At 42.7% G+C, this 27382-nt stretch overlaps 1 protein-coding gene across 2 annotated transcripts in view; it reads right to left on the reverse strand.

The window, feature by feature from the left end:
- Nucleotides 1–1972: 1972 nt before the first annotated feature.
- The window catches only part of arhgap36 (Rho GTPase activating protein 36), a 43094-nt gene continuing 17684 nt past the window's right edge, over nt 1973–27382 (reverse strand). For both annotated transcript variants that reach the window (XM_063187448.1, XM_063187449.1), the window contains exons 2-13: nt 26000–26156; nt 21956–22024; nt 18071–18357; nt 14688–14919; nt 13010–13065; nt 12224–12374; nt 11236–11384; nt 9780–9944; nt 9257–9345; nt 7966–8162; nt 7237–7607; nt 1973–3073 (exon numbers count right to left, since the gene is read on the reverse strand). In XM_063187448.1, the coding sequence (XP_063043518.1) occupies nt 3014–3073; nt 7237–7607; nt 7966–8162; nt 9257–9345; nt 9780–9944; nt 11236–11384; nt 12224–12374; nt 13010–13065; nt 14688–14919; nt 18071–18357; nt 21956–22024; nt 26000–26156 (1983 nt within the window). In that variant the 3' untranslated portion in view covers nt 1973–3013. The remainder of the gene's footprint in view (nt 3074–7236; nt 7608–7965; nt 8163–9256; nt 9346–9779; nt 9945–11235; nt 11385–12223; nt 12375–13009; nt 13066–14687; nt 14920–18070; nt 18358–21955; nt 22025–25999; nt 26157–27382) is intronic.

Here is a 27382-nt window from a genome sequence, read left to right on the forward strand (position 1 = left end):
TCTATTTTCCTGTCTCTCTCTCTTTTTTAAAAGCAGTTGTAACCACAAATAGTGTGAGTGATTGTGTGCGCGCGTGTGTGTGTGTGTGTGTGTGTGTGGCGTGAGGGTGACGGCACTGTGGCAGTGGTGTAATGATTGCTCTTCTAAAAAAAAAGAGTGGCGGCCTACACATGGGATTTGAGGGGTGGGGGGCTTGTTATTCTGTGTATATTTTCTATGATTTGTTGGAAAGGGAGGGTGGGGTGGGACTTTTAATTTAACCATTGCTCTTAGTTTTCTGTTCATTTTGAATTGTAAAAGATTTTTTGGGGGGACTGATGAAGGACAATTAACGTGAAAAAGGTTGATCAACAAAACAAAAAACAAGATCATGTCAAGGCTTTCAGACTCCCTGAATAAGATCTGAGGTGTCTGTCAGTCTATCAGTACAGTTAGCTTGATGCTGCAGAACATACTCTTCTCCAGTAGGCCCTAGCGCTACTCCAGTATTCTCTCGCACCCCACCCCACCCCACCTCCCCCAATAATAGCCAAGGATACTGCCTCAGTATTAAGTATTGAATGTAAAATATTTTGCTATCCTAAAGGAGTGAATTATGCATTGTACCCTCATCAAAATGTCCGCAGTGCTAAGCAATGGGCTCTATTGCTCAGTACTTAAAAATTGTAGAGAAAAAAAAGACTTCTAATTCCTACTGTTAAAATCAACCAATGAATGCACAAAATTCCAGCTACAGTAGAGGCTACTGTTGCTTGCTATTACAATAAAGAATGTATGAATGGATTCCAGAGCGTCTTTCTCTTCACAACTTGTTTCTTATTGGTGACATGGCTGTTTGGCAGGTGTGGACTTAACGTCCTTAACGGTTTGGGGACTTGTCTTCTATCTTGACTGCTCTTCTCTTCCGTTGCCAGCTAATGAGTGACTTTGTATGTGAGCTCTCATGTAACGGCAAGAATAGCGTGACGGCTAGATGATGGTCTATAAGGTTCCCCCTCCATTATAGTCTTAACTTGATTTACACAAGATTTTAAATTATTATTCCATCTCCTCTTTGTTATTTTAGTGACTGATATCAAGGTAGTATTAACCAGACCCCCTGAGCTTGTCCTGGGGTTTGTGTTGTAATTTGGTTTCTAAGTCAACCAGACACATAGCCCAGTGTACTGATGTCCACTGTCCCCTGTGCAGGTGAATGATTGTGTGGTATGAGTGTCATGATGCCAAAGATAATCCCCCTCGCTTTGTAGGGAACACTGGCTAGCGGCACAGAATTGGCCTTGCTTGCAGCTTATACAGCTCCTTTCCAAAGGAATCAAGGTGTTTAATAAGCCCAGAATATGAAACAAATGAATTATTGGAATAGTTTATAATGTGGTTCATGAATCTATAATCTATGAAAGTTTAACATTTTGGATGGAATTATGGAAATAAATAAACTTTTCCATGATATTCTACATTGTTTTTTTGGAAAGGAGCTGTAGTTATCCAGAAAACAGGTTCAGTCACTTACCAGAGTACGTTGACTCGTAGCAAGTAGTGCATATATAGTAAGAGTGTCCAATGGCTTTGTTTTAACTAAAACATAAACTTCCTGTATGACGGGCGTATTATAACCAAGTTGTCCATTTGCCACTTTGATCAGTTACGAGAAGGTTGATATGTGGGTGAGAATAGGGTGTCACTTTCCTGTCCGGTAATAAATCAACGCTACATGCAAGTTTTTGAACATTTTTGAAATGGCTCCTTCCTTGGTGCAGATCTCTTCAGGTCCACTCAGCCCGAATGCAGCTTCTTTCCAGAGGGAGTGCACGTCTACCTCATTAATAAAAATTAACTTGTATCAAACCAAGTGGTGCTCAGTATAAAACAACCGGGTGGTAATCATTAAGATATCTAGTGAGGTGAGGTACCCACTCAGTGCCGCTGACAGCTTTGGCCAGACCCAGGAAAAAATAATCAGAAAGGGACCCCCACCCAATAAATACAATGTAATGACCTAAGTGGTCTAAGGACCTACGTCCCTCTCTCCTTTGTCCTGGGACAACTGTCCCCCCTGTCAGCTGTCCTGCACCCACCCATGCCTTAACATGGTACAAGCCAAACTCAAAGAGTTAAGTTGTAGCAAATGGACTTCTTGAGCTTGATTCAGTTTCATACAACTAAACCATTTGGACAGCATGACTAGAATGAAGAGAATCCTCTTTGACAGACCATTAAAATCTACAGGCAATTAAATTGTGCCTGTGATTTTCGAGTGGGTTTGGATGAATGATTTCCTTTTCCACGGTCACTGCCACAGTTACCGGCTGGATGAGCAGTCGCCTGAAGCACCATCAGATGTCCCCAGATATCCCCTGACCGAGAGTGGCCTAATACACCTTGTAGTCCATGCATACCAAAATGAGCTCCACCCACATAGTACATTTCACTGTGTTAATTCTACACTGAAGATGAAAAGTTAGCCGACTCACGTTGAGTTAACAATGCAACATTTACTGGGCAGCTCAATGAGCAAGCTCTGGAAATTATGGATTTTACTTAGATTACCATCCATGTCATGACCATCAACTCATTTAACATGAAAATTCAATGCCATTTACTCATTAGTGTATTTTCAGATGTCTACTTAAGAATTCAGAAAAAAACCTTGTATTTATTTGCGCAAATGTACAGTGTGTGTGCAAAAGTATATACAGAAGAGCCTTAATCACATATCCATGAATAAAAAATCAGCGTTCAAAAAGAAAGACAAGTAAAAACAACATGATAATGAATAATGAGTAATGTCTTTACACATGAACACAACCTTTAAAATGATAGACGAAAAACGTTGTGTTGGTTAACTCTGATGGCCCTTCCCCTTATCTCCAGCAGTTGAAGTGTTCAGCTTGACCTTTGAGACCGCACGGAGAGAGGACTGGCTTTCAATCAAGACATCGGATCCAAGGGGTGATCTGTCTTTTCCCTTCAGTCTTCCCAAATTCCTCAGATGTTTTCGGCCGACTCTGTATTATGTGTGGTCGCTCAGGAGGCGCGTGAGAGGAGGAGGACTTCTTCTAGTGACGGTCTTCTGCATCAACAAACAGGCATGTAAATGAGAAGGAACATGAACAGCCCACATTATACCACAGTAGTGCCGATTTTGGTTCAAATTTTCATTCTTTTGAATTTTCGCTTGGGGCCCCACCTGACCCTAGAATCGCCTCTGCCTACATGTCATGTATACATTCTATTAATCTATTCTGTAGACATTCTATTCATCTACAATGGTATTGGCGCATATCGATTCCCTAAAATATTGATACTAATTCGGTCCAAGTTAAAGATAATTGATCTGCTGCAACAAATATCGGGCATGTCAATGAGGAGGTGTAGAATAATCCAATGGAAAGATGTCAACCTGTAATGTCTGGCAGCCTACTTATTCATTCTCTCAGATACATGTATTGGAAAAGGCTACTTACTAGGACGAACTTAAACAGGCTACGCAAATATTTCTTGCGTTGCTTAAAAAAATACTGTACGGTTAAACCAACGTAAAAGACTATCAATGCAGCATATTCTGTCATTTCTAGTTGATTCGAAAAAGGAAGTTGCACTGCATATGTGATGCAAGTGCTTGCCTGGTGGCACATCCACATGCCCCTTGCTGAATAAGTTGAATGGTATTCAATTGTGGTAGCATAAACAATTGAGGAGATATGCATACTGTCCTAACAGAACACCAGGTCATTCCTGAGGATCTCAAGCTAATGTGTTACATCTAAATGTTATCCATCTATCCTTTGGACATTTCTGTGTGTGTGTGTGTGTGTGTGTGTGTGTGTGTGTGTGTGTGTGTGTGTGTGTGTGTGTGTGTGTGTGTGTGTGTGCGTGTGCGTGTGCGTGTGCGTGTGCGTGAGAGAGAGGGGGGGGGGGGGGGGTCGAGCATTATGCACTTAATCTCTGCTGCACTTTAAGTAGAATGGGGGGGCTGGGGGGGGGGTGTCAAGCACTGGTGTCACTTTTACCTCTTATTGCACTTTACTTGAAAACCTGCTGCTACTAAGTATTCCAAAATGAAATTGTCCTTCAGTGTAACGGATACCTTCTGCTGACTGTAAAAAAACATGATTTTAAATCTTTTTCAAGTGAATGGATGACAGCCGAGGCTTTCATGAATTCACTGGAAAAAATAAATAAATAAAAAGAGTCATGTGTTTTACAGTTACAGTCAGCAGAAGGTATCCGTTACACTGAAGGACAATTTCATTTTGGACGTCTTTGACCCAACTGCACTATTTTTAACGTTAAGCCCCTTTTCTGAGTAGGGATCTGGCTTCACACACTTTTTGGTAGAGGTGGACAAGCGGGCTTGGAATTGGTCTTCCCATATATTCATTCTACCTATGTTACTAAGGGATATCATTTTAGTAATTAGCTTGTGCCTGGCTGAAAGTGCTATACATACCAATTGGAATGAGCTGGTTCAGAAAATGATAATGTGATGATACCAGTGACCTCATTGCATATACAAATACAATCACTTTACATGGGCAGACTAACAAGATGCTGTTAGGGAGAGGAAAATACGCAAACTAATGCCCAAACTTACTGAACCAACAAAACAATAACTTTTGGTAAGATAAAATCTCTCTCTCTCTCTCTCTCTCTCTCTCTCTCTCTCTCTCTCTCTCTCTCTCTCTCTCTCTCTCTCTCTCTCTCTCTCTCTCTCTCTCTCCTTTATTCCCTTTCTAAGTGTGGCTGATCTTCGGAAACCCATATCAGAAATGAGATGTGGTTTAGAAAATAACTTGTTAATGTCACTTTTAATACATTGATAACGGCAGTCAACTCTTTTGACGTACAAAATGAAATGAAATGAATATATACTGTATATACTGTATAGATGACTATGCTCATTCCATGCCATGCATATCAAATAAAAAAATATGCAATTTACAATAGTGTATACAAGTCATGAGTCATGACAAATGGGTCATGATTGTATAAAGATTGAAGAAATGCTCTGCCAGATAAACATGTTTCATTTGAAGATATACAAATATGAATCCTCTGTTATAAGATGGCTTTAGAATGTTTGTCTGCCTATGAACATTTTTCCAGTTGCCATGGCACAATACAGATGTTTTTGGCGACCCTTTAATGTGTGGATCTTGACTTGTTTCCATGCTACGCATATAATAGGTACTGTAATAGTCAAGACTGCAGCTGTAGCTAAGAAACCACCAGCTCAATATTGACCTCATAGAGCAAACTATTCGATGAACAATGAAGCCTGTGGCTCTCATGCTCACTATTAACTGATATAAAATGCTGTACGACCTGTGCAAAAATTATGTTTGGATTTTTTATTTTTTTTACAAAGATACAATCAAATGTCATTTGGCGAAACGAATTGATTAATCTAAAGTATTAATCTAAATCTATTTGATTAATCTATTTATATATGCACTGGGCAGTTAATATCCTTGTAATATACTGTAGTGATGAACAATTGATTTAGGTCTAATTGAATTTGAGGAAGACTAGCCCAGTAAATCCGTCCAGACAGTAATTGGAATTTGTGATGACATTCTTTTGTAGTACATCTGCAAGCTTTCCAAACAAAGTAAAAACAAAAAACCTTCAGTGAAAAATTGAAAGGCTGCAAGCAAATAAATGAAAACAAGCAGCCGCATGTCACTGTACAGTATGCAGGTCCATACCTGTAGCTCAAACTGTATAGGTCCATAGGTTAACTTGCATTTTGCAGTGCATTGAACTACCGGCAATAAATAACGTCTCTGCGTGCTGAGGATTGTGGATGGTATAGCTCGACATATTTAAAGAGAATTGTCAGCTTGCACCACATAAACTACTGACTAGTGCCACTAGAGAGAGCCCAAGGGACATCTCTACTACTGTGGTCTCTGGACCTAAGACACCGTACACCAGGGCCAAATTTGACCTGTGGAATCAAATTATTTGGCCCATGTGATCATTTCAAATGTGTATTACAGTTGGCGCACATGCACATTTAAAACAAGTGAACGTCTCACACTCATTTATAACATGATATTACAGTGTGTGCAGGGCATGCAAATCTGTCCTACCATATTCAATAGAATGAGTGCTTGTGAAATTTGTCTTTGAGTATTATGTGCATGTACGCACAATTGTAACCCTTTTAAAAATAATAGTAAATGTTGAGTTCAGCCCGTAACTTTGTCCGAGATTTCGATTTTGGCCCACTGTGAATTTGAGTGACACGCCTGCCTTACTCGTATCTCTTCAGTTAAGTTGATGCAACTTCATTTAAGGCTACAATACAAACATTCCAGGAAGACCTTTTAAATACCGGCATAGTTTAAACAGTTCATTAAAAAATATTTTATATGGTATGTAAATTGTATTTTCCACTGTTTTTTTTTCTGTCGGTTTAATTCATTCCAGACGGGCTGCGTCTGCGTTTGTTACCTCAAGGCTGTAAAGGATGGTCTCAGCTCTGTTTGCACATGGCTTTGAGAGACCACCATGGATCCTGGAGCACAATCAATGGTATTACTATAGTTGTGATTATAGGATCCTAGTGGTCACTAGTGTGAGCTAGCACCCACTTGCAGTAAACCACATACTCTGTACTGTATTCTGACTTACAGGGATGGTGTTCATAAGGTTTTGAAGGTGTGAGTGTATACATGGTTTTAAGGTAGGGACGAGTCCCAGTGGGTAAAAGAAAGAACATAAATAAGGGAATCTGGTAGGACTGCACATAGAACTGGGTACCGAAATTCGGTTCTTTGAAGAAACCGAAAGAAAGGCTAGGTTCTACTTGGCATCGAAAAGTGCCTTGTCTGCATAGCACTATATGTTGACAAGCACAGTGTAGCCAGAAAAGCATTTGTACAGTCTGAGAAGGTGTGTAAATATGAAAGACAGAATATATATATAAAAAATGTACAGCCAATATGTGATTGAGTGTCTTCCAACAAGTTAGTGACCTCAAACACAAGACAATTTGTGAGTAAAAAGTAATTCCCCACTAGAAGACATTTTTGTCCGTATATTGTACAAATGATTTTGGGACTACGCTGTGCACAGTGTAAGAATAAGGAATGACGGTGGAAGGGTTAGGCGGGTCAAACACGATGACATCCAAACACACAGGGGTGATGATGAAACCACAGCACGAGTCACTCTCACAGCACAGGTACACAAACACGATCATACTAAAGTCTCGGAGCCAGACACCTTTCCCGTGAAAAAGTCCCAGAAGTTGGAGGGCTGCTTGCTGCCGTCCTCTAGGGACGTGGTGCTGCTGGAGGGGCTGTGAGCCGGCTGCCTCAGCCAGATGCTGTTCTCCGCGGAGCCCTGGTGGTGGTGGTGGTGGTGGTGGTGGAGGAAGGAGCTACTGCTACCAGACTCCAGGCCCAGGCTGAAGTGGACGCCGCCCTCTGCTGTCTGGGCCGCCCGCTCACCCCCCGCCCCCCTGTAGTCCTGGAGCTCCTGCTCCTGGACCTCTTCCCTCTGCTGCTGGTGCTGCACCAGGCTGAGCAGGTTGTGATGGGAGTGGAACTGCCGGATGTGGCCCATGGACTTTCCAGAGGAGCCTCCAGAGGAACCTGGAACACATGCAGTGACATGCAATGCAATGCATTAAATGAAATTTCGGTTTGCTTTTTATCAGTAATTAAATTTGGTGAAAGGATTTAAGTGAAGGCCTTAAAGCCACCCTCTGCAGTGTGAATTTGCGTGAGGCCTTGCGTGAGGTCTCAAAATCCACAATGTCATTAAAATGTTTTTTAACTGCCCTTGCAGAATGTGTTTTGCTATGTGAAACATCTGCATGCAGTTCACATTGACATGTTCATACAAACACATTTACCGATTCATAACAGCAAACGTAATTAAAGTCGAATATAAAGGTGGAAATTGTTCGATGGATAATGTCAATCATGCTCTGCTCGGGTAACTACTGACGTTTCCTGCTGTTATTCAAGCGCAGGATGTTGAGGAGGACCTCGCTGGTGAGACCGCCTCCGCCCGGGGTGTCGGGGAAGAGAGGGGAGGGAGCCTCCAGGGGGGAGAAGTCTCCGCTCATCTGGCCCCCCAGCTCCACCGACTGGCCGCCCTGCTGCCTGTCGCCACCATCACTCTCCACAGTCAGGGAGGAGCCACTGAGGAACCAGATGGAGGTCAAAGGTTCAAGATTCTATATGTTTATTGCCATGTTTTGGCACATCCGTAACAAATCAAATCATCCGTATATCAAATACATATAATGGACATAGACACACAACAGCAGAGCACATAAATATGGGCAGACAGTAAAACATATAATACCCACACAGTGTACTAGTTGTCTGGAAGAGATCTTTAAGCCTAGACACAACACGTAGATCAATAATCTACCAGTAATAGATTTTGGTATAATATCACATTGAAATAATTGGATTCATGCCATGTTCAGTTATGTTTTTTTAAAACTATGCCTACTGTACACAGTGTACTAAGGTGTAGAACACAACATATGCATGATATCATATAATAGATATGGCTATAAAATAAGATTGTGAAGGGACAGGGCTGGTCTAGGACCAAAAATCCCTTCAGTGCATTTTTGTCTGTAACTGGCCTCTCACACCATTTTCGTACTAATATGCTAGACCCCTCTAAAAACAACAGCATTGGCCCCTGGGAATTGTCTGCCCACCAGGAAAATGCCTTGTACGCCATATCACCAGTCCATCCCTGGTGAAGGAGCTAAATGTGACATAAAAAATGTTTCTGCTGAGCTAATCAGAAAAGTTTCACCATCAAGGACATGTTAAGTGATTTAACATGAACAAATTCCACTACCAAGCTGTTTTCCATACACGCAACATAAAACAAAAAAAGCCATAAATACAGAGCCCTCATCCATCGTGGGGCAGCCATGGCCTAATGGCTAGGGAGGTGGTCTTAAGAGCCAAAGGTTGAAGGTTTGAATCCCACAATTACCTCCCTACACCTCCTTCTATGGCTGATGTACCCTTGAGCAAGTGACCTAACCCCAGATTTCTCTGGGGACTGTAACCCTGTTGACATCTGTAAAATTGCTTTGGATAAAATCGTCAGCTAAGTATAATGTAATCCGACATACAGTACGTATGTTAAAAGCTGTACAAAAGGTGACGTGAACCCTCTTTTGAAAAAAAAATGTAGAAATTATTTATGTATCTGAAGGTTAAAGCAGGGATTAATTGTGCAGCATGCCATTAATGCGACCAACCTGAGTTTGCGTCGTAGGAGGTAGTCGATGATGTCTGGATCAGTCTGAATCAGACTCATTAGAACCTCCTGCTGCAACTCCGCTGATACCTGCAGACCCATACAGAAGCAAACTCAGACTAAAGAACATATAGCATGACACACACACACACACACACACACACACACACACACACACACACACACACACACACACACACACACACACACACACACACACACCCGCGCATGCTCGCAGGCGCACACTCACAGACATATACAGGCACACACACACAAGCCCACACACTCACACACGCGTGCATACACGGACGCACACACACACACACAGTGAGACAAAACAACACATAGCATGACATACATACAGCACATAGTGAGACAAAGCAACATTCAGCACAGTATACTGATAGCACATAATGACACATAACAACATGTATTTGTGGAGTGTTCTAGCGCAAATGCCTATGGAGAGCATTGAGCAAGTCACTGTGTACAAGTGCTTTCTTTTGTGTTCGCCCCCCTCTTACCGTGAAGAGAAGTTGATAGTGCTGGATGAGGAAGAGGGTGACGGAGATAATGGCTGCGCTGTCCTCGATGCCAAGACCTTGTGAGCTCAATTCTCTGTCGTTCTGCATCAGATTTGGCCCAAAGATCACCGCCAGATTGGTGGCAGTCATCTTGTTGCCTGAGATCTAAATGCCATGCAGAAGCAACAAGGTTATTCATGACATTCATGGCCCATTATCCTGAAATATCCCACCCTCAAATAATAGGATAGAAGACAGGCCTTTCAGTTACACAAATCTAATAATGTAACAGCCATCGAGATAACCTTCACAATGCTATTTAACATCATTTTCACATCCACGTATATAATACATACTGTACATTAACCTTGTTCCCCCATAACTCGTGTCAGACAAACCATGCCTTTTAGACGAACGGTTGTGGAGTTACTTATATAACCCAGCTCCTTACCTAAGTTGACACTGGTTCCTTAATGGAGTTGGCGTGAGACATTGCCACGCTGCATTTACCACTGTCACATGACTTGGCCTTTGGGCTGATGCCCACAGCTGAGTCCCAGCCATGCCAATACCCTTGGGCGACCCTACTCTCATGGTACAGCGTACTACGTTCTTCTCTTCTCTCTGTATTACTCAGTGTAGAGGCTACTATGATGTGTTTTTTGCCTCTGCTTGTGCGACAGATACCCAAACTGAAGCAGTCTCTGGATTTATGGCTTCTGGGAAAGAAGTGAAATAAAATGGAATGTCCGCACACTCGCGCCCATTTTGCTTTTTTCCCCCTTCCATTTTTTCCCCCATCTCTCAGTAACATTCTCGATGTTTGCTCTTCATCAGACTTTTCACCACAATACTATTTTGTAGTATAATATAGCAAGGGCACAGCAGACCTGTCTACAGAGGACCCACGCATCAGATTACATTACACAGCTGATGCTTTTATCCAAAGTGACTTAAAGTTATTCAGGTACAGGGAATTTGTTATAGTCCCATGGAGCAAAATGGGATTAGATGCCTTGCTCAAGAGGACTTCAGTGGAATGACATTAACATGCAGGGAGAGAGAAGGGTGGGATTTGACCCCGTAACCCGCCTCTGATCAAAAGAGCACTTCTCTAACCACAAGGCCACAGCTACCTCAGAGGCACCCTCCACACATAACCCTTGTTGACTGTCGAAACATGTCAGGTAAACTAACAACAAACCTAGATTGTCTGACATAGGAGATGAAGGAAATAACTTTATAATTTTACGATTGAAAAATGCCGAAACAATTGCACACAGGGGCCCAGGGCAAGACAGTGATAGGGGTCTCTATACGGCCTGCCAAGGGTGCAATAGGGCCCCTATCACCAATACAGGCGGACCCTTAGGCCTGGGGCAAACTGACCCCCCCCCTCCTCCCCACCCGAGTGGCGGACTGCACAGGAACACCTCAGTTCCACATGCACACACACCTCTTGCTGGTCGGTGCCAGTGGTGTCCTGGGCGTGCTCCTGGACGATGTGCAGCAGCGTCAGCAGCCGCAGGAGGGTGTCACAGTTGCACGGAGGCAGCAGGTACAACAGCTGCTGTAGGTAACACAGCTGGTCTGGGCCTCTCAGCACTACACAGATAGATAGACATACATAAACACAAAGTAATACTCAGCAGTGCACACAGATTTATTGTTCGTCAAAAATGTTTTTTAAGACACAGCGTTATAAAAAGTTACCAGAGTAGCAATAACCAAGTTGAAGTGCATTACTAAAGGCCCTGTGTTATGTCATAGTAGTGCTATGGTAGTTAACTTTTCAATGCCCATTAAAGTGTGCCACTGGTGGAATGGTATGTATTGTGTTGGAGTGATCATCACTAGGGTTGTGGGTGTGTTCTGGCTAACATGCTAACCAGTCTGGCTCTTTGGTGTAGCGGTCAGAGCCCCAGTTTACTACCCCAGGTCCGGGCTCGAGTCCCAGCTGGGCAACTCTACTCCCCTTCGCTATAAATGGTGTCAGAAGTGGGATGGCTACCGTGAGGCCATCGGAAGTGTACCCAATTGGTGACCCTGGTGTGAGGGACCCCAGTGATGGGTGAAGCATTGATGACAGGGCACACTGGATGGGAGAAGCATGATGAGCAGTTGCATGAGGGACACCATGAGTGTGTGAAGTGCACGGGTGCGCTTCCCGAAGGGGAAGGCAGTGTGATGGAGTGACCATCACTAGGGTTGTGGGTGTGTTCTGACTAACATGCTAATCAGTCTGGCTCTTTGGTGTAGTGGTCAGAGCCCCAGTTTACTACCCCAGAAGGTCTGGGGCAACTTTACTCCCCTTCGCTACATGTATTATGGGACAACACGTAAACACAACCGATAAAACAAATTGCTACAAGGGTAGCTATTATTCCAAAACCCGATGGTGAGCATGTGCACAAGTGATGGACAGTTGAATTGACCATACATACGGTTGGCATGTAGGAAGGCACTATATAGTTCCCGTGGTAACAGTGGATCCGGCATGTCCCTCAGGAACTCCTTCAGCAGAGCTGCCACGTCATGAACACTGTGCTCTTCATCCAGAGCCACATCTACCCCACTGTCAAAGTCATCACGCAGCTAGAGAGAGAGAGAGAGAGAGAGAGAGAGAGAGAGAGAGAGAGAGAGAGAGAGAGAGAGAGAGAGAGAGAGAGAGAGAGAGAGAGAGAGAGAGAGAGAGAGAGAGAGAGAGAAACAGACAGCTAATAACTCATCAATGTAGACAAAACTCTTCAACAACACACTAAATTACATAGAAAACTCAAAAATGCACAGTTTGACCACATAAAAAAACAAATTTCCAAATTGTTCATCTTAACTTAATTCTGTAATCCAATAGAATGATACAAGGGCTGTATCATGTTATCAATACAGTATAGTGGCTTACTATGAATGTCGTTCCTTCAGTGTGGTTTAACCCATTGTGTCCTGGAGACACATGTAGCTACATTCAGAAATTTGAGATTTGAGCTGTTTTATTAAATATGTGGGTATGTTAGAGCTGAATGAACACATTATAATGCAAGAGGAGGGTCTTGGCTTTTAAATGTGACTCATTTCATGTTTTGATGTGCTTCGGAGGCTGAGATATTTAGGATGTAATAGGAAGAGGGCACCCTTTCCCAAAAAGGGCTTAGGACAAAATTTGTTCAAACAACACAAGGCATTCTTTCATGCCAGCACTAGAGAGCAGTGCGAGGACAAAAGGCACTTACTTGCCGTACTCTCTTCTTAGAGCTTCCGACGCGAAAGATCCCCACTGTTTGGAGGCCTAGAGAAGGGGGTTAAAGGAGAGGAGGAGAGGAAATCATTTGTACAAGAACAGCACAGCACGGCATAGCAAACAACCCGAAGCAGCTTTGTCTTATATGGTGCGTGTGTGTGAGCTGATCCATCTCGGGATAAGAATCAGATAATTCAACATTTTGAGTTAGCGTGGTTCGAGCGAATTTTATGCGTACGTACTACTCAAAACAAAACGTCTGTGAGTTATGTCGCCTTTATTATTAATAGTGGTTTACTCAGCTGCAAAGGAATGCCGAGCAGAAAGTCGACCCCTCTCTCTCTCTCTCTCTCTCTCTCTCTCTCTCTCTCTCTCTCTCTCTCTCTCTCTCTCTCTCTCTCTCTCTCTCTCTCTCTCTCTCTCTCTCTCTCTCTCTCTGTCTCTCTCTTGCTGCAAGCTTAAGACGCAGTTGTGCACCAATGTCCACTGATGTTTATTGAGTGATGTGTGGAGCCATGTGGGTGAGCAAGAGCTCTACTTGAACAGCTGAAACCATCACCTCATACATTTCTATATGAGGACTCTGGTGTGTGGAATGGATCATATAATTTGTTCCAGATTACACCAGTTTGTTTTGTTACTGCACACATCTAAAACTGGTTGTTGCAACCACATGCCCAATGCAAAGACATGGCAATGCCAGAGAACAAAAGCACCACCTATCAAGGTCAATAGTCTATTAATGTTACAAACCATGTATCGGTCAGCACACCAAAATAAACAGAGAACTTTAAAATCACAGAGTGAGGAGAGCAACACATTGCTGGCCTATAGTTGATCTTCGAAAATTTGATGAATGTGTTTTTTTACAGACTGGGTGTTTGCAGCAGTGCTGTTATAACTATATGAGAACTCTCTGGTTTGAGCATCATGCAATTTCATTACACCACTTCATTCTAGCTCTGCTGCACACATCTAAATATAAGTTGCATTCATGTGTTTTTGACACATTAAAGCGTTACTGATGTGTTCAATGACCGTGGGTGGGTCTCCATTATGTCCGTACACAGTAAATTCTGCAGTGCTTGGAGAGTTGATTTGACATCATTTGGACTCAAATGAACTCTCCAAGTGTTGAATTAACACCACAACATTTACTGTGTAGCAGTGCTGCTCTGCATGAGGACTCCCTGGTTGTATCATACCTATATGTGCATTTAGATTTCCAAACATCTGAACATGCGTTGGATTCATGTGTTTTTAGATTTCCAAATATCTGAACATGGGTTGGATTCATGTGTTTTTAGATTTCCAAATATCTGAACATGGGTTGGACTCATTTGTTTATAGATAGCCAAACATCTAAACATGGGTCGGACGCATGTGCATTTAGATATCCAAACATCTAAACATGGGTCGGACGCATGTGCATTTAGATATCCAAACATCTAAACATGGGTCGGACGCATGTGCATTTAGATATCCAAACATCTAAACATGGGTTGGACTCATTTGTTTATAGATAGCCAAACATCTAAACATGGGTCGGACGCATGTGCATTTAGATATCCAAACATCTAAACATGGGTTGGACTCATGTGCATTTAGATATCCAAACATCTAAACATGGGTTGGACTCATGTCCTTTTCCTGTGCAGCTTGCTACTGACCGTGGGTCTCTATGTGCATGCAGCAGCGCTCCACGACACGTGGCACCTGCCGGTATATGGGGTTGAGGCTGAGCTTGATCTGGGTGGCGCGCCCAGCTGAGGAGGAGGAGGAGGAGGACGAGGCGGCGGCCTTCTTGATGTCCAGCTCATTGGGGTGCGAGAGCTGCAGGGCCTCCAGGAGGCGGGACTGGCTCTCCACCAAGTCCGATATGGAGTCCACAGACAGACCACCCTGCGGGACAGAGAGAATGTGTGGGAAAACGCCATGAAACATGTGCATGTTATGGGATGTTATTAGGAGAGGAAGAAGGAAATCCAAGGCACTTCATATCCAAAAAGTGGGCTATGTAAACAACACAGTGTGTGATGGGATGTTTATTTATGTTGACTTTAAATAAAAAATGAAATAGAACCTTAGTGAAAGTAACAGGGTTTTTGTGTTAAAATAGCTTTCTTTGTGCCAATGCTCACTGTCATTCCCCTGGCTTAGGACCATATACATATATACCTGAATTCGCCCATGGATTTGAACTCACCCCTCCTTGAGCTGTTTAAAGCATTACACCTGGATTTGCTGTACATGAGGTCAAATTGAGCAACAACATTATCAAACCATGAATTTCCCGCTCAGCAACTAAGACACGGGCCCCACACAGCTCAAAATTAAACAGCCGTCAGGCATTTATGTCTTCCTATTTTTTTGTGATGTTTTATTTTATTACTCAGGAATCTGGATCTCAGAGAAGGCTTAAAACAAATGTATGATGAAATTGGCTACTTCGTCAAACTGAGCCACCTGTAAACTGTGGCCCTAAAGCTAAACCTAACCAGGACCACTTTGTAGCTCAGCTCGACTGCTTGTCAGGACACCGGTTTGTGTCAGAGTAGGCAAATAAAAGTCATTTTAAGGACACATCTGCGTGACTAAGGCAGGTGATCCGTAAGCAGTCATTTTCATGTGATTATCTCTAATCCCAAAGAAATTAAACATGGCAATTAGAGGAATGCTGAACATACAACAATCTCCAGCACTATCTCCACGATCACTGGTTAAACCACCCCACCACTTCTGTAAGCTGTTTGATGCAAGCTTTCTGTGGATTACTGCACAAAGACCTCCACATGTGGGCTACACCACATCTACGTTACCCGACTCACGATGAGCCACAACAACAGGGGAAGAGATGATGACGCTTGAATGTTGTTGTCTTAAAGGCATTATCGTTATATAATAGAACAATAGAAAATCTTCTAAATCCTCAAAATACTGTATAAGTCTCATAAAAGCTATGAAGGACTATGAAGGACATGAATTACAAAGAAAGTAATATGAGGAGGGAAAGACAGGGAACAGACTGTGCTGTGTTACAATGGCAAGACATACTATGCTTTACACACATCAAATGTAGGCCTACATAAAGTAAATGAAGTAATGGCATAGTTATAAACATGTGCCTCTCTGTTCATTTTTAATCTTTATATACAGTGAACACCAGTTACAGTAACTTAAAATTCATTTTATGTGTTCAGTGATTGACCTGGATTTTGTTTTCTTTCATATTTTGGATTTTGGCTAAAATAAAGTTAAAGCTCCAAAGATATTTGACTTCATATTCTTATTTTGATTAAATCTATGCCCTAAAGAAACACTGATTGTAAGACATCTGCATGACTGCAATGACATTATAAAGTATGTAGAGTTAAGACACAGCATTATAAATTTGCTGTTACCAGAATGACAATAACAAAGTTGTAGTGCGTTACTAAAGGCCCTGTGGTGTGCCATAGTAGTGTAGTACTATGGTTGCTAACTTTTCGATGACTATTGCAGCATTCCACTGGTGGAACAGCGTGCATTATAGAGCTCGAAAGTGACGTCACTTCCCCCGATTTCATGGGACCTCAACGGCGTTTTTAGCCGAAAATCGTAGCATGTTATCCAATGGCGGTATTAAAATGATATTTCGATCCCCTTCGAGTTGTGCCACGAGCTCCATATATGTTGTTTCTGATTTTTTTGTTTAATTTTTCGTACGAACCCCCAAACTTTTTAGAAAGCTGTGTTTCTTCACATTTTTCATGCCGACGGCCTCGGAACAAAACATTGATACTTCTGCATGAATAATCTTTATCTAGCCTCTTAAACAGCATATTTGTAGCCCAGCGCATATCATGACTGAGATCAGAAGATATTTACTCTCTACCATGTTGTTAGATGGTCAGCTTAGGTCCCGTGAAACGCGGAACTAAGGGGCGGGACTTTCGAGCTCTATGGGGTATACATCACCGGGAAAATATATACAAATTAAAAGCGTGTCACATTCCATATATAGTCAGTACTGCCCTGTGCTTCTCATGCTGTACCTAAACATCGACATCAACAAAAAAAAGAGTGGGGGTGTCAACTTTGTCTCTAATGAAAACACATAGTATTATTTTTAGCATTCCTGTGGTGTCTGCATTGATCAGCAACATGGACCTAATATTATCTTTATCTAGTGGTCAAGTCCTGTGGACTATGTGATATACTATAGCACACGCACACGTGACACACACTGTTGATACATCAGCTTTGGGTCTCCCTGCACGCTATATTGGATTACAACAAACCTCTGACCCGACCGCTCGCTCTGAGTCTGCCCAGACTATAAACAACTCCACTGTACGTCCCTCTCCACACTGACTGCTGGCCTGAAGTCAAGGTGCCGTGGATGGTGCTTCATGGGAGCCATTGCCAAGGACTAGGTCAGTCGGGCCTCTGGCTGTTCCAGGTCAGTCTGTCTCTGTCAGTCTACCATGTCCTTGGTGATTGTTTGACCTCACTGTCTATGTTGTTTCGGGTTTAAAGGTGCACTGTGTAATATTTTTAGCAGTTTATTTCCAGAATTAATGCTGCCCATTCACACCCTGACCCCACCACCATCAAATTCTTAGTATTCATTATGACAGGGAAATTGCATTTTTCATACATGAAAAGGGGAACCTCTCCATTGTCCGCAAATTGCTGTTTTGGCCAGCCCTACATGTAGCTCTGTGAGACTCTTCTGGTGAATCACTGGTGAACATGTGAGACAATGAATGAGAGTTGCGCAATATCTGTGTGGTTTTTTCCCATTACTGTGCTATGGTGTTTTTGGTGTGATGTGGATCCCCCTGGTCTGAAGTAAAGAAATAATTGTAATATTGTATGCAGGGCCACTGACAGGTTTTCCTGGGCCCTGGACAAAGTCTTCTGAAAGGGCACTCCACCTAACACATATAATGAAATGGAGACACATTTCTGGGTCCCCTGTCTCCCTGGGCCCCTGACGCCTTTGTGCACCCCTGTCGGTTTCCATGAGTGTATGTGCACACAATATTATGTTTTCCATGGCTGGGCCTACCCTGCGGTGCACTCTAGAGTTGTTGTCCAGGAATGTGGGCGAGAGCGGCTTGCTGTGGAGCTCCAGCACTTGGGGTGAGGCGGCACCAGGCGTGGCCAATAAGCTGCTCAGCGGTAGGTTGCCGGTGACGTGTTGGTGGTGTTTCTCGGCACGGAAGCGCAGCACGCTGGCCTCCAGATCCAGACAGTCCCTCCTGCTCTCTTTCAGCGCGTCTTGCCTCTGTTTGAACGCACGGTCGTTTGCAATAACTTGGCAAAGCGGCAAGCCAAAAGCCATGGCGGTTGTTTCTGTTAAAGGGTGGAAAAGAACAGCACACACACGCACGCACGCGCACACACACACACAGACACACACACACACACACACACACAGAGTGAGAAAGCACATAAAAAGTCCACTATTGTAAGCACATGCATTAATTCATATCTGCAGTTCTTTTTCAGAATAACAAAGTGACGTTCTTGGAAGAACTTCAAATCACTCCCTCTTCTTTATCACTAGTCTACTGTAGGGCCAAATGTTTATATTGTTAATCAAATGATTAATGGGCTTACTAATGACAGTTTACATTTCATACTAAAATGTATCCTGAGTGTCTTATACAGTTTATTTATAGAAAAGTGTGTTCTAAATTTGCACTACTGTTGGGAAAGTGCTGACCTCAACGTGTTAGTGTATTCCGGCGCCAATGCAGGCAATTTCCTAAACTTTCAGCACTTTCAGCTGCTCAGCATCCTCATTTATTCACGGGTCTGACTTATTCCATCTGCTCAGCACACAATTCACACTCCCAAACAGGAAACAGCAGTGACTCCACTGTCCAGAACAGGAGGGAACACATAGCAGGGTTCGCGCAGCCCCAGCACGGCAGCAGTAATCTAACATGACCACCAACAGTCTAACCAACGTACTGTAAAATTCAAATTGTCTAGGTAGAATATTTCTGATGATGATATTAGTGTTTTCTTTGTTTTTTTATTGTTTGTTTGTATGTGCTTTTGCATCTGTCTGCCACCGACCCAATCAATGCACCGACCATCCATCCATCAACCAACTCAATTTGGACATCAGAATTTCTCAGCACAAATGTGCTGCCATCTGCCAATTCGCTCCATGATATAAAGCTAGTCCAGGGGCTGTATAAAATTATGGTAAATAAACAAAGCGTCATGAGCAAAAATTGGTTGAAGTTGACTTAAAGCAAACTCATATAATATGTTGTCAAAGTCTTTGTAACAATGGTCATGGACCAGTCACTTGATTTCACCTTGTACGATGATAAACATGCTTACTGTATAAAAAGTGCACACTGTTAAAGATTACCTGTAGATTTTACAGCTAATAGCTGGCAAAAAAGTTGCCATCTGTAAAAGGGCTAATGACTGTAAACGACAATTACACCAAGTAATGACAAATTACACTGTAAAAATGCTTTGTTTGGTAGTTGGCCTTAGTCCCAAAATGATGTAATCGGGGTTAGCTGGAAGGCAATGTCTGCTTTGAGCCCTTATATTTATGGTGAGAAGAACATGGAGTGTGTGGAGTCAATGATGAAAAGGGCAATGAAACACATGGGGTGGAATGATCATTCACCAGGCCTGCTGAGAGAAAACTCTGCAGCTGACTTTAAATCACCTGTAAGGAATGAGTTGAATTAACACAGCCCATGTTATAAAGGCCCTGTAAGGCCCTGTGCACTGTCATAGTGGTGTAGCACTATTTGAGTTTTTTTCAATGACTATTACAGCATTACACTGATGGAATGGCGTGTGTTCAGCGGCTACTTGTAGTTAACCATCCCTCATAAACTTTCGTTATGGGGAAAAATATTGATTCAATAAATACATTTTTATGACTCAGCATAACCAGCCTGAAGTGAGACAATAGCAGTAACGGTTTACTGTAATTTAACAGCACCATGTACCAAGTTGTAATGGGTTCTATGCCATAGAAAAGCATGGATTTGTTGGTGAGTCAATCAGGCTTGTGTGTTTTTGACTGATTTGACTTCACTGGGTCTTTGACGAATTCAGTGAGTGACATTACAGAGGATTCATCCACACAGTCTACGCTGTACATGCAGTGTACGCTTCCATCTAGCAGAAACTTTTAAACGATGAAGAAAAGCAAATAGCCATTCCTTTGTTCAGTCAAAAAGGCCAAAATTGGCAGTGGCCCTAATGTGTTGCTTCAATACAAACATCCCTTACACTTTTGGAGCCAAAGTACCCCAGAATTTCTTAGCCTGTTGTGTTGACCGATGTTTCACCTATTGATTGACCTCAGACTTTGTTTGCCAACCGCTGATACCCAATCTTTGTTTATGATCAGTCTGAGGTTGAGAGAATGCCAAAGGCATACAAGGTACGTAAGGCTTACAGGACAATCCCATTAGTAGGTTAAGAGCATGACGACTCCCACACACAGAGTCAACACACAAACGGACACAGGCAGGCAGGCAGGCAGGCAGGCACGGACGCACGCACGCACGCACGCACGCACACACGCACGCACGCGCGCGCACACACACACACACACACACACACACACACACACACACACACACACACACACACACACACACACACACACACACACACACACACACGCACACACACCTAACCATACCTAACCTAACCCCTATAAACCTTATCAACACCTAAATTTAATCAGATCCTGCTGAATGGTGAATCTCCTGATGAGAGAGCGACTGTTTGTGTTTTTGACGACCCCTCTGCAGTCTGCATACTCTCTCACCATTGCTGTGTGTGTGTGTGTGTGTGTGTGTGTGTGTGTGTGTGTGTGTGTGTGTGTGTGTGTGTGTGTGTGTGTGTGTGTGTGTGTGTGTGTGTGTGTGTGTGTGTGTGTGTGTGTGTGTGTGTGTGTGTGTGTGTGTGTCTGTGTGTGTGTGTGTGTCTGCATGATGTCAGGCTGGATGTCAGCCATGGTGCTATCTGCCAGGTCTATCTGGTTCACTGGCCCTGTGCCCAAGCCAGCCTTGATAGCCTGTAGGGGACTTCATCCAACTGAGATTGGCCGCTCCTTTTTTTTGCCTAACCCGTGTAACCCTCCCTCTCTGTGAAGATGAAGCTTTAAAATGTGCCAAATGCCTGGGGTGCCTGAAGATTGCTTTAGGTGTAAAATGAAATGACGAATGACAAGTGCAATGAAATTTAGTTTTTGAGTCAAATCCTTGACTTGAAGCCTCAATTTTGATATAAGAAACATGTCAATGACTAAATGTGGTGGTTTATCTGTGTTACAACGTACAAACCATATTTTGCAAATGCATGACAGATTTCTAACCCAAATCCTTCATTTTTGACTATAGGCCTATGTTGTCAGCTTTCTGACAGGCCTTGTCTGCCTTATGGAAAGCGAGCACTTGGCTTCAAACCATTGGTGAAGGACACTGGTGCCAAAAGAGTTTGAAACTCTTGACAAGCCAAAAGCCTTTGAGAGTCTCTCTAAGCCTTGAGGCACAAGCTCAAGCAGGTGAGCGAGCGGTGACACAGGGAACATCTTATCAACTTATCACGCTCTCAGAGAGCCCATCCAGATGGGGTACACCTACTGTAGCGCTCTGTTAGAGGATTACCAGGGATAGAAAACGGACACTAAAGAGAGTCCTAACCTTTTGGTTCAACGGGACAACCAGGGAGAAGCATTCGATGAAAGTCCTCATTGACAGAGGTTCTGCAAACTTGAAATCCTTTTATAAACAATTATTCCATGGCAGAACTACAGTCAAAATATAGTTCTATCCTGGAGTAAAACGTTAAAATACTTTCAAGCGTTAAGACCTCTGTCAATCAGAACATAAAACAAGCCTTTGCACTGTGCACAACTTCTCATCTTACGTGAAATATTAAATGAGAGCCTCACCTCGTTCTTTCTTCTCTTTGGAGAATGAGTCAAACTTTCTCCTGAGCGATTTCCTTCTCTTGCGGGTCTCTGTGGAGGAAACACACAGAGACAACAAGAAAGTGTTTCAGAGAGAGGTGCATGGCCACAGGAAGCAGGGAGACATGAGGATGCATGATGGACCAGACACCAAGCAGCACCAAAGAATAGCTGGAGGAAAACTGTCAGGAGCAGCACTACAGATGACATAACAAAGAGACCCTAAACAATGTCCCATAAAGACCCTGCCCCACCATAAAACAGCCATCCCACACCCTCCCCCATACACACAGCACATCAGGGGTTGCAGAGCTCTGTAACATACACAAGGCAGGATGTGTTGTAATAACATTTCAGCCAACTATGCCCGGCTTTCTGTGGAATCGTCCTGCTAGTTGTAACTAAGCGCTGCTACCGCATGTACTTTGTATAAGGAGTGAAAGCGAAGACCAATCGTAGACAGTCTGACAACAGTAGTTAGTGCTTTGCCCTCCTGTGCAATGTAATGTTATAGGATAAAAGCACCATGTTGCAGGATTTGTTGCTTAGTTTACTTAACGCACACCTCACATCTTCACATTTACATTTTACACAATGACAGAGAACAGGCTAAGGCATTTTCCCCAAACCTTCTATTTTTGGTCTGAAAAAGGCCAACCGTCCTTTGATCACAATCTGTATAGCGGTAGGCCAGTGACTTTTCAAAGAAGCACATTAAGCAATAGAATACAAACTCGTGATTGCTGCCATGCTCAAAGATCACATCACCTGAAGTGATCATATCTGTTTGTCATATGCTAGAGAAGTGTATGTGTATTTTGTGTTCTACAGTTGTTCTCAAACTTTCAACTGGCATGTACTGCTCAGTACTTCCAAAAACAATGTAAGTACAGATAGTTTGCCCTAACAAGGTCATATTTGAACTTTGTCTTCCAACTGTTGCGAAAAAAAAACTGATTTATTTATTTTGCATATGAAAAGCAATGCAACAGCCTGCAGAGCATGATGACATCTGGTGGAGTCTGGCTCTTCAAAATAGCCCACTGAGAGACTTTAGGAAGGGTGGAAAACAAAACATTGTCGTTTTCGTACACAGAGAACCAACTATGCTTTGAACCCTAAAGTATACAAACCAGGGTTGGGGTTTGGGAAGGTAGGGGGAGGGGGATGTGTAGTGCATGAGAGTGCATAATTGAGCGCCGAGCAATTTCTGTTCAGCATCCATCCACCAAGCCAGCCGGCCAATAAGCGATGAGGTGGTTTTTAAAGCATGTGGCTCTCCCAGGGGACTGATTTCCTGGCAGCGTTTTTCGGCCCTTGAAGACCCAGCGGCTGATGAAGCTTGATGAGCAGGACAGGGGGGACTGCTTGGCGGTGGGGGGGTCAGAGTCCCCAAAACGCCTGATTGGCTGTATGGAAAGAGGCACAGGCCGGGTCATATTCCCATGACTGCTGCAGGAAATGAGGAGTTTATTTCTTCTGTGGCGTTCGTTTCGTTCTTTCTTTCTGTGGTCTAAATTCAATTCTCCCAACCGACAAAAAAGTAAAAGAAGAAAAAAAAAACATCAATGTCAAGGGATAATCTCACTTCAACAGTCATCAGAGGGACAATGTCTTGAAAAAAAGAGACAAGCAAGGAGCTAGGGAACAGAACAGACATAACAAACTTGGCCACGCTTCCCCTTGAGGCGGGAGAATGGGAAAATGAAGAAGAAAGTAACACAAATAAGGAAAAAAGGACCGTATGGAAAATAAATATGAAGATGAAAGACAAAGCAGCAAAAGAACAGAAATGAAAGACATGGAACTGAGCAAACATGCTGAGTCAGAAGTTGACATGGAACTGACCTAGAGAGTGGGCAGAGCAAGTGTGATCAATAGTGAAGACCAAAACAATGGTGTTCAAAACAATATTTCTGGAATAATGCCATTCAGACAGCCTATCAACATGAAGCGGGTTTGAAAAAAAAATACTATAACTGCCTTGTGGGCTGTTATTAGGGGGCCAGAAAACCATATGCCCTGCTATGCGTCTAAAATAGAAAGCAGTGGTGTCAGTGATGAAGAGATGTCCATCTGTTTCGATGAGAATGGTGTGTCTTACAAATTGCACTCTTGGGAGGCAAAAATTCCCACAAAGCCAAGTCTAGTCCTGTTGTGCTAAGACGTCTGTGAATGCTATACTGTATGTATATGTTTATTTTCTCCTATCCCTTTGTGCAAGTCAGTGAAAGCTTCCCATTGCCAATTTCATTTTCTTTACTTTGGCATTCTGCAAAGCATCCTAATTTCTACCGTTGTACACTCCTAAGCATTTTCTTTGATGTTATTACATTGTTAATTCATAAAAGGCAAAGGGACACTTGTTTGTCATCCAGTAATTCTTTTATAAGTAGTTGTGGTGGTGTTTGAAATAGTTGGTGTTCAGATCAACACTACAAAATTCCCTTGCTTCGGGTGGCTCAATGGTTAATGGCTCAATGACCTTAGGTCCTTTGTCGATCCTTCCCCTCTCTCTCTCCCATCCTGTCACACTCTCACACTATGCTAAATAAAGACATACAATATGTTTAAAAATAATTAATTTGCTATATCACTGATCTTTCCTGGTCTTCTACCTTCTTTCGTCGTTACCCTTGTTGTAAAACCTCCATTGCTGATAGATCACAAAAGTTATTGTTCATGTTTTACTTATAATACTGCAGCAGTCATCCTCCTCCTCCTCCTCCTTCTTCTTCTTCTTCTTCTTCTTCTTCTTCTTCTTCTTCTTCTTCTTCTTCTTCTTCTTCTTCTTCTTCTTCTTCTTCTTCTTCTTCTTCTTCTTCTTCTTCTTCTTCTTCTCCTCAGTATATTTCTAAGTGGGCATGCTAAATGCACATGAGAGCACCACGTCTCCACACACAGTCAATTAGACATGTCAGCTGTTATAAGGCTTCAAATGCAGGGTTCATGATTGCATAACTGCTTGGCATTGAACCTAAAGCCTTTTGTGGATCAGTGAATAATAGTGAAGAACACTGGAAACAATGCAGTTCAAAGCACTTAAGGGAGGTCCATACCATAAAAGCGGTGACCCCAAATGAAGTCTGGCACAACGTCATTGGCTTATCATACCATTTCTCTCTCAACGTCCTATCCAATTACAGACAAAAAGGCATGAAAGTAGCTCTTAACCCCGACACGACCCCTATTAGAGGTTTATGCATGACATGGCCATTGATGAAGTTGTAATGTGTTGGAAAAGAATGTCTGCAATGCTGCAGTGAGTGATGTTGTAGTAGTGTATATTTCTGTTCTTTTCAGAGAACAGCAAAGCATTTCGAGGAAGGAACGGCATCCCTTTAGAGTGTGCATGCGTCTACGCATTTACGTACTTTGCTTAGTTCATACTGTGTAGTACATGTGATGTGACGAATTGACAATAAAGTTGACTTTGAATTTGACATGCAAGAAAGTATTGTAGATATATTTCCATGAGTCTTGTCTGCTGTTGTCTGATCTGACTTCTGGTAATGTCAATGAACACTGCAGTATTTACTGTGTGCCTTCAGACTTGTTTGTGTCTGACCTGACAACAGATCTTGATTTTGATTGTAAGAAATGAGAAAGCACTTGATAGGCCTATGTGTTTTCAGTGACTCCTCAGTTTGTGTTTCTGACCTCTGGGGATGGTGATCTTAAAGTCCAGGTCCCTCTCCTCCAGATGACACTTGAGAGAATTGATTGTAATACTCATAATGTTGGTCCTACTCCTTAAGCAGTAAATTAACACTGAGAAAATTCACTGCATGGCTTCAGTCTTGTTTGTGTCTGACTTTACGAGGCAAGAAAGCACTTTCTGTGACCCTTCCCTTTGAGTGTTTCTGACCTCTGGGGATGGTGATCTTGAAGTCCAGGTCCCTCATCTCAACTCAAGGCTTTCTCAAGTTGAGTGAACTTATACTACAAACTTAAGGCAGCAGGGCAACTTACATTTTTACGTCAAACTGGCAGCAATGTTTAACAGTATGTGTGAGCGTGTCTGACCTCTGGGTATGGTGATCTTGAAGTCGAGGTCCCTCTCTTCCAGGTGATAGAGAGCCACCTCCTGCAGCCGAGCCCTCTCCAGCTCCGACAGACTCTGGATGGGCACCGGCTGCAGCCTCACACTCTGCCCCAACATGGTGGTCCACGTATGGTCCCCCTGGAAACAAAAAAAGCAGCAGACTCCAATATTTAACATCCATAATTTCATTACACAAGTGACAATAAAATCCAGGGAGAGATATAGAGGTATTACATTAAAAAATATGACGAATTTGCAGTGCAAAGTCGAGATAAACTGTAAACTTTGTTTTCGTCCCTTTGTCTATAAAATGAGTAACAAAAAAAAATCAAGGAATCCAGGTATATGTAGAAGTGAACATTATTACTCTTGCCCTCCAAAGTCAACCTACAAAGAATTAAAGGGAACAATACAATGAAAAAAATCAAACTTTATCTCAGCTACATTGGCATCATGACACATCCAACCGTGTAGGCCTACTAAAACAACAGAAAAAGAAAATAGAAAAAGAAAAGGAAAAGAAAATTTAAGACAGCAGGGCAACTTAATTTATTATGTTTAACTGGCTGCAGTGTTTTACAAGGTAGAGGCAGGATTGAAGTGCAAATGCAGTTCTTTGGGGAGCATGGAGACGTCATAGGCCAGACATGAAAGAATCCTTTTGGATGAAAGGTGAGACATTCTCAAGCTCAAAAGAAAGGCCAGCTGCCAGTTGCAGGTCTTTTGACGGCAATAGAGGAAGTCAAATGCCAGGGGAAACAAGGGGTAAAGTCTGATTCTGGTAAGAGACTGTTGATATTTGGGCTGAACAAGAAAATCAAATTACGCCACGCCCTCCTGCTCCTGAATCACCACGTTTGCAGGACTGGAATTGTTTACAGTTTCATGAGTGCCTCTGAGTGAAGACTGGACAGTAGAGAATCATGAGAAGAAGTGCAGAATGCAACATTTACCTCATATACATCAGGCTCTTTTAGTTTAAAATGAAACGATAATAAATGCGTAAATCCATTGCATTTACTTGAAAGAGAATTGGCACATTTCAAGTCATATCATATAGCCTAGTAACATCAGATTGTAGACATCATCTTTGCCTGTTCTCAAAACCCAAGTCATATTCACTTTTTAAAAAAAGGTGGGGGGGATTTTTGTTGTGCCGACAAAACATTGTAAGTTAGTTGTTTTACACAGAAAAGCATTTCAAGTCAACCTAAAATCACAAAATAATTTATAAAACCCTCCCAGATACCACACCACTCTTGCTAATACAGGATTAGAACTCATGACACCCATGAAGATGACTAGACCAAGGCCAAATCCCATTTCTAATTTCTACTCCTACCCCTACGCCTTCCCCTTGCCCC

The sequence above is a fragment of the Engraulis encrasicolus genome, chromosome 21 (genome assembly GCF_034702125.1).
Source record: "Engraulis encrasicolus isolate BLACKSEA-1 chromosome 21, IST_EnEncr_1.0, whole genome shotgun sequence".
NCBI lineage: Eukaryota > Metazoa > Chordata > Actinopteri > Clupeiformes > Engraulidae > Engraulis > Engraulis encrasicolus.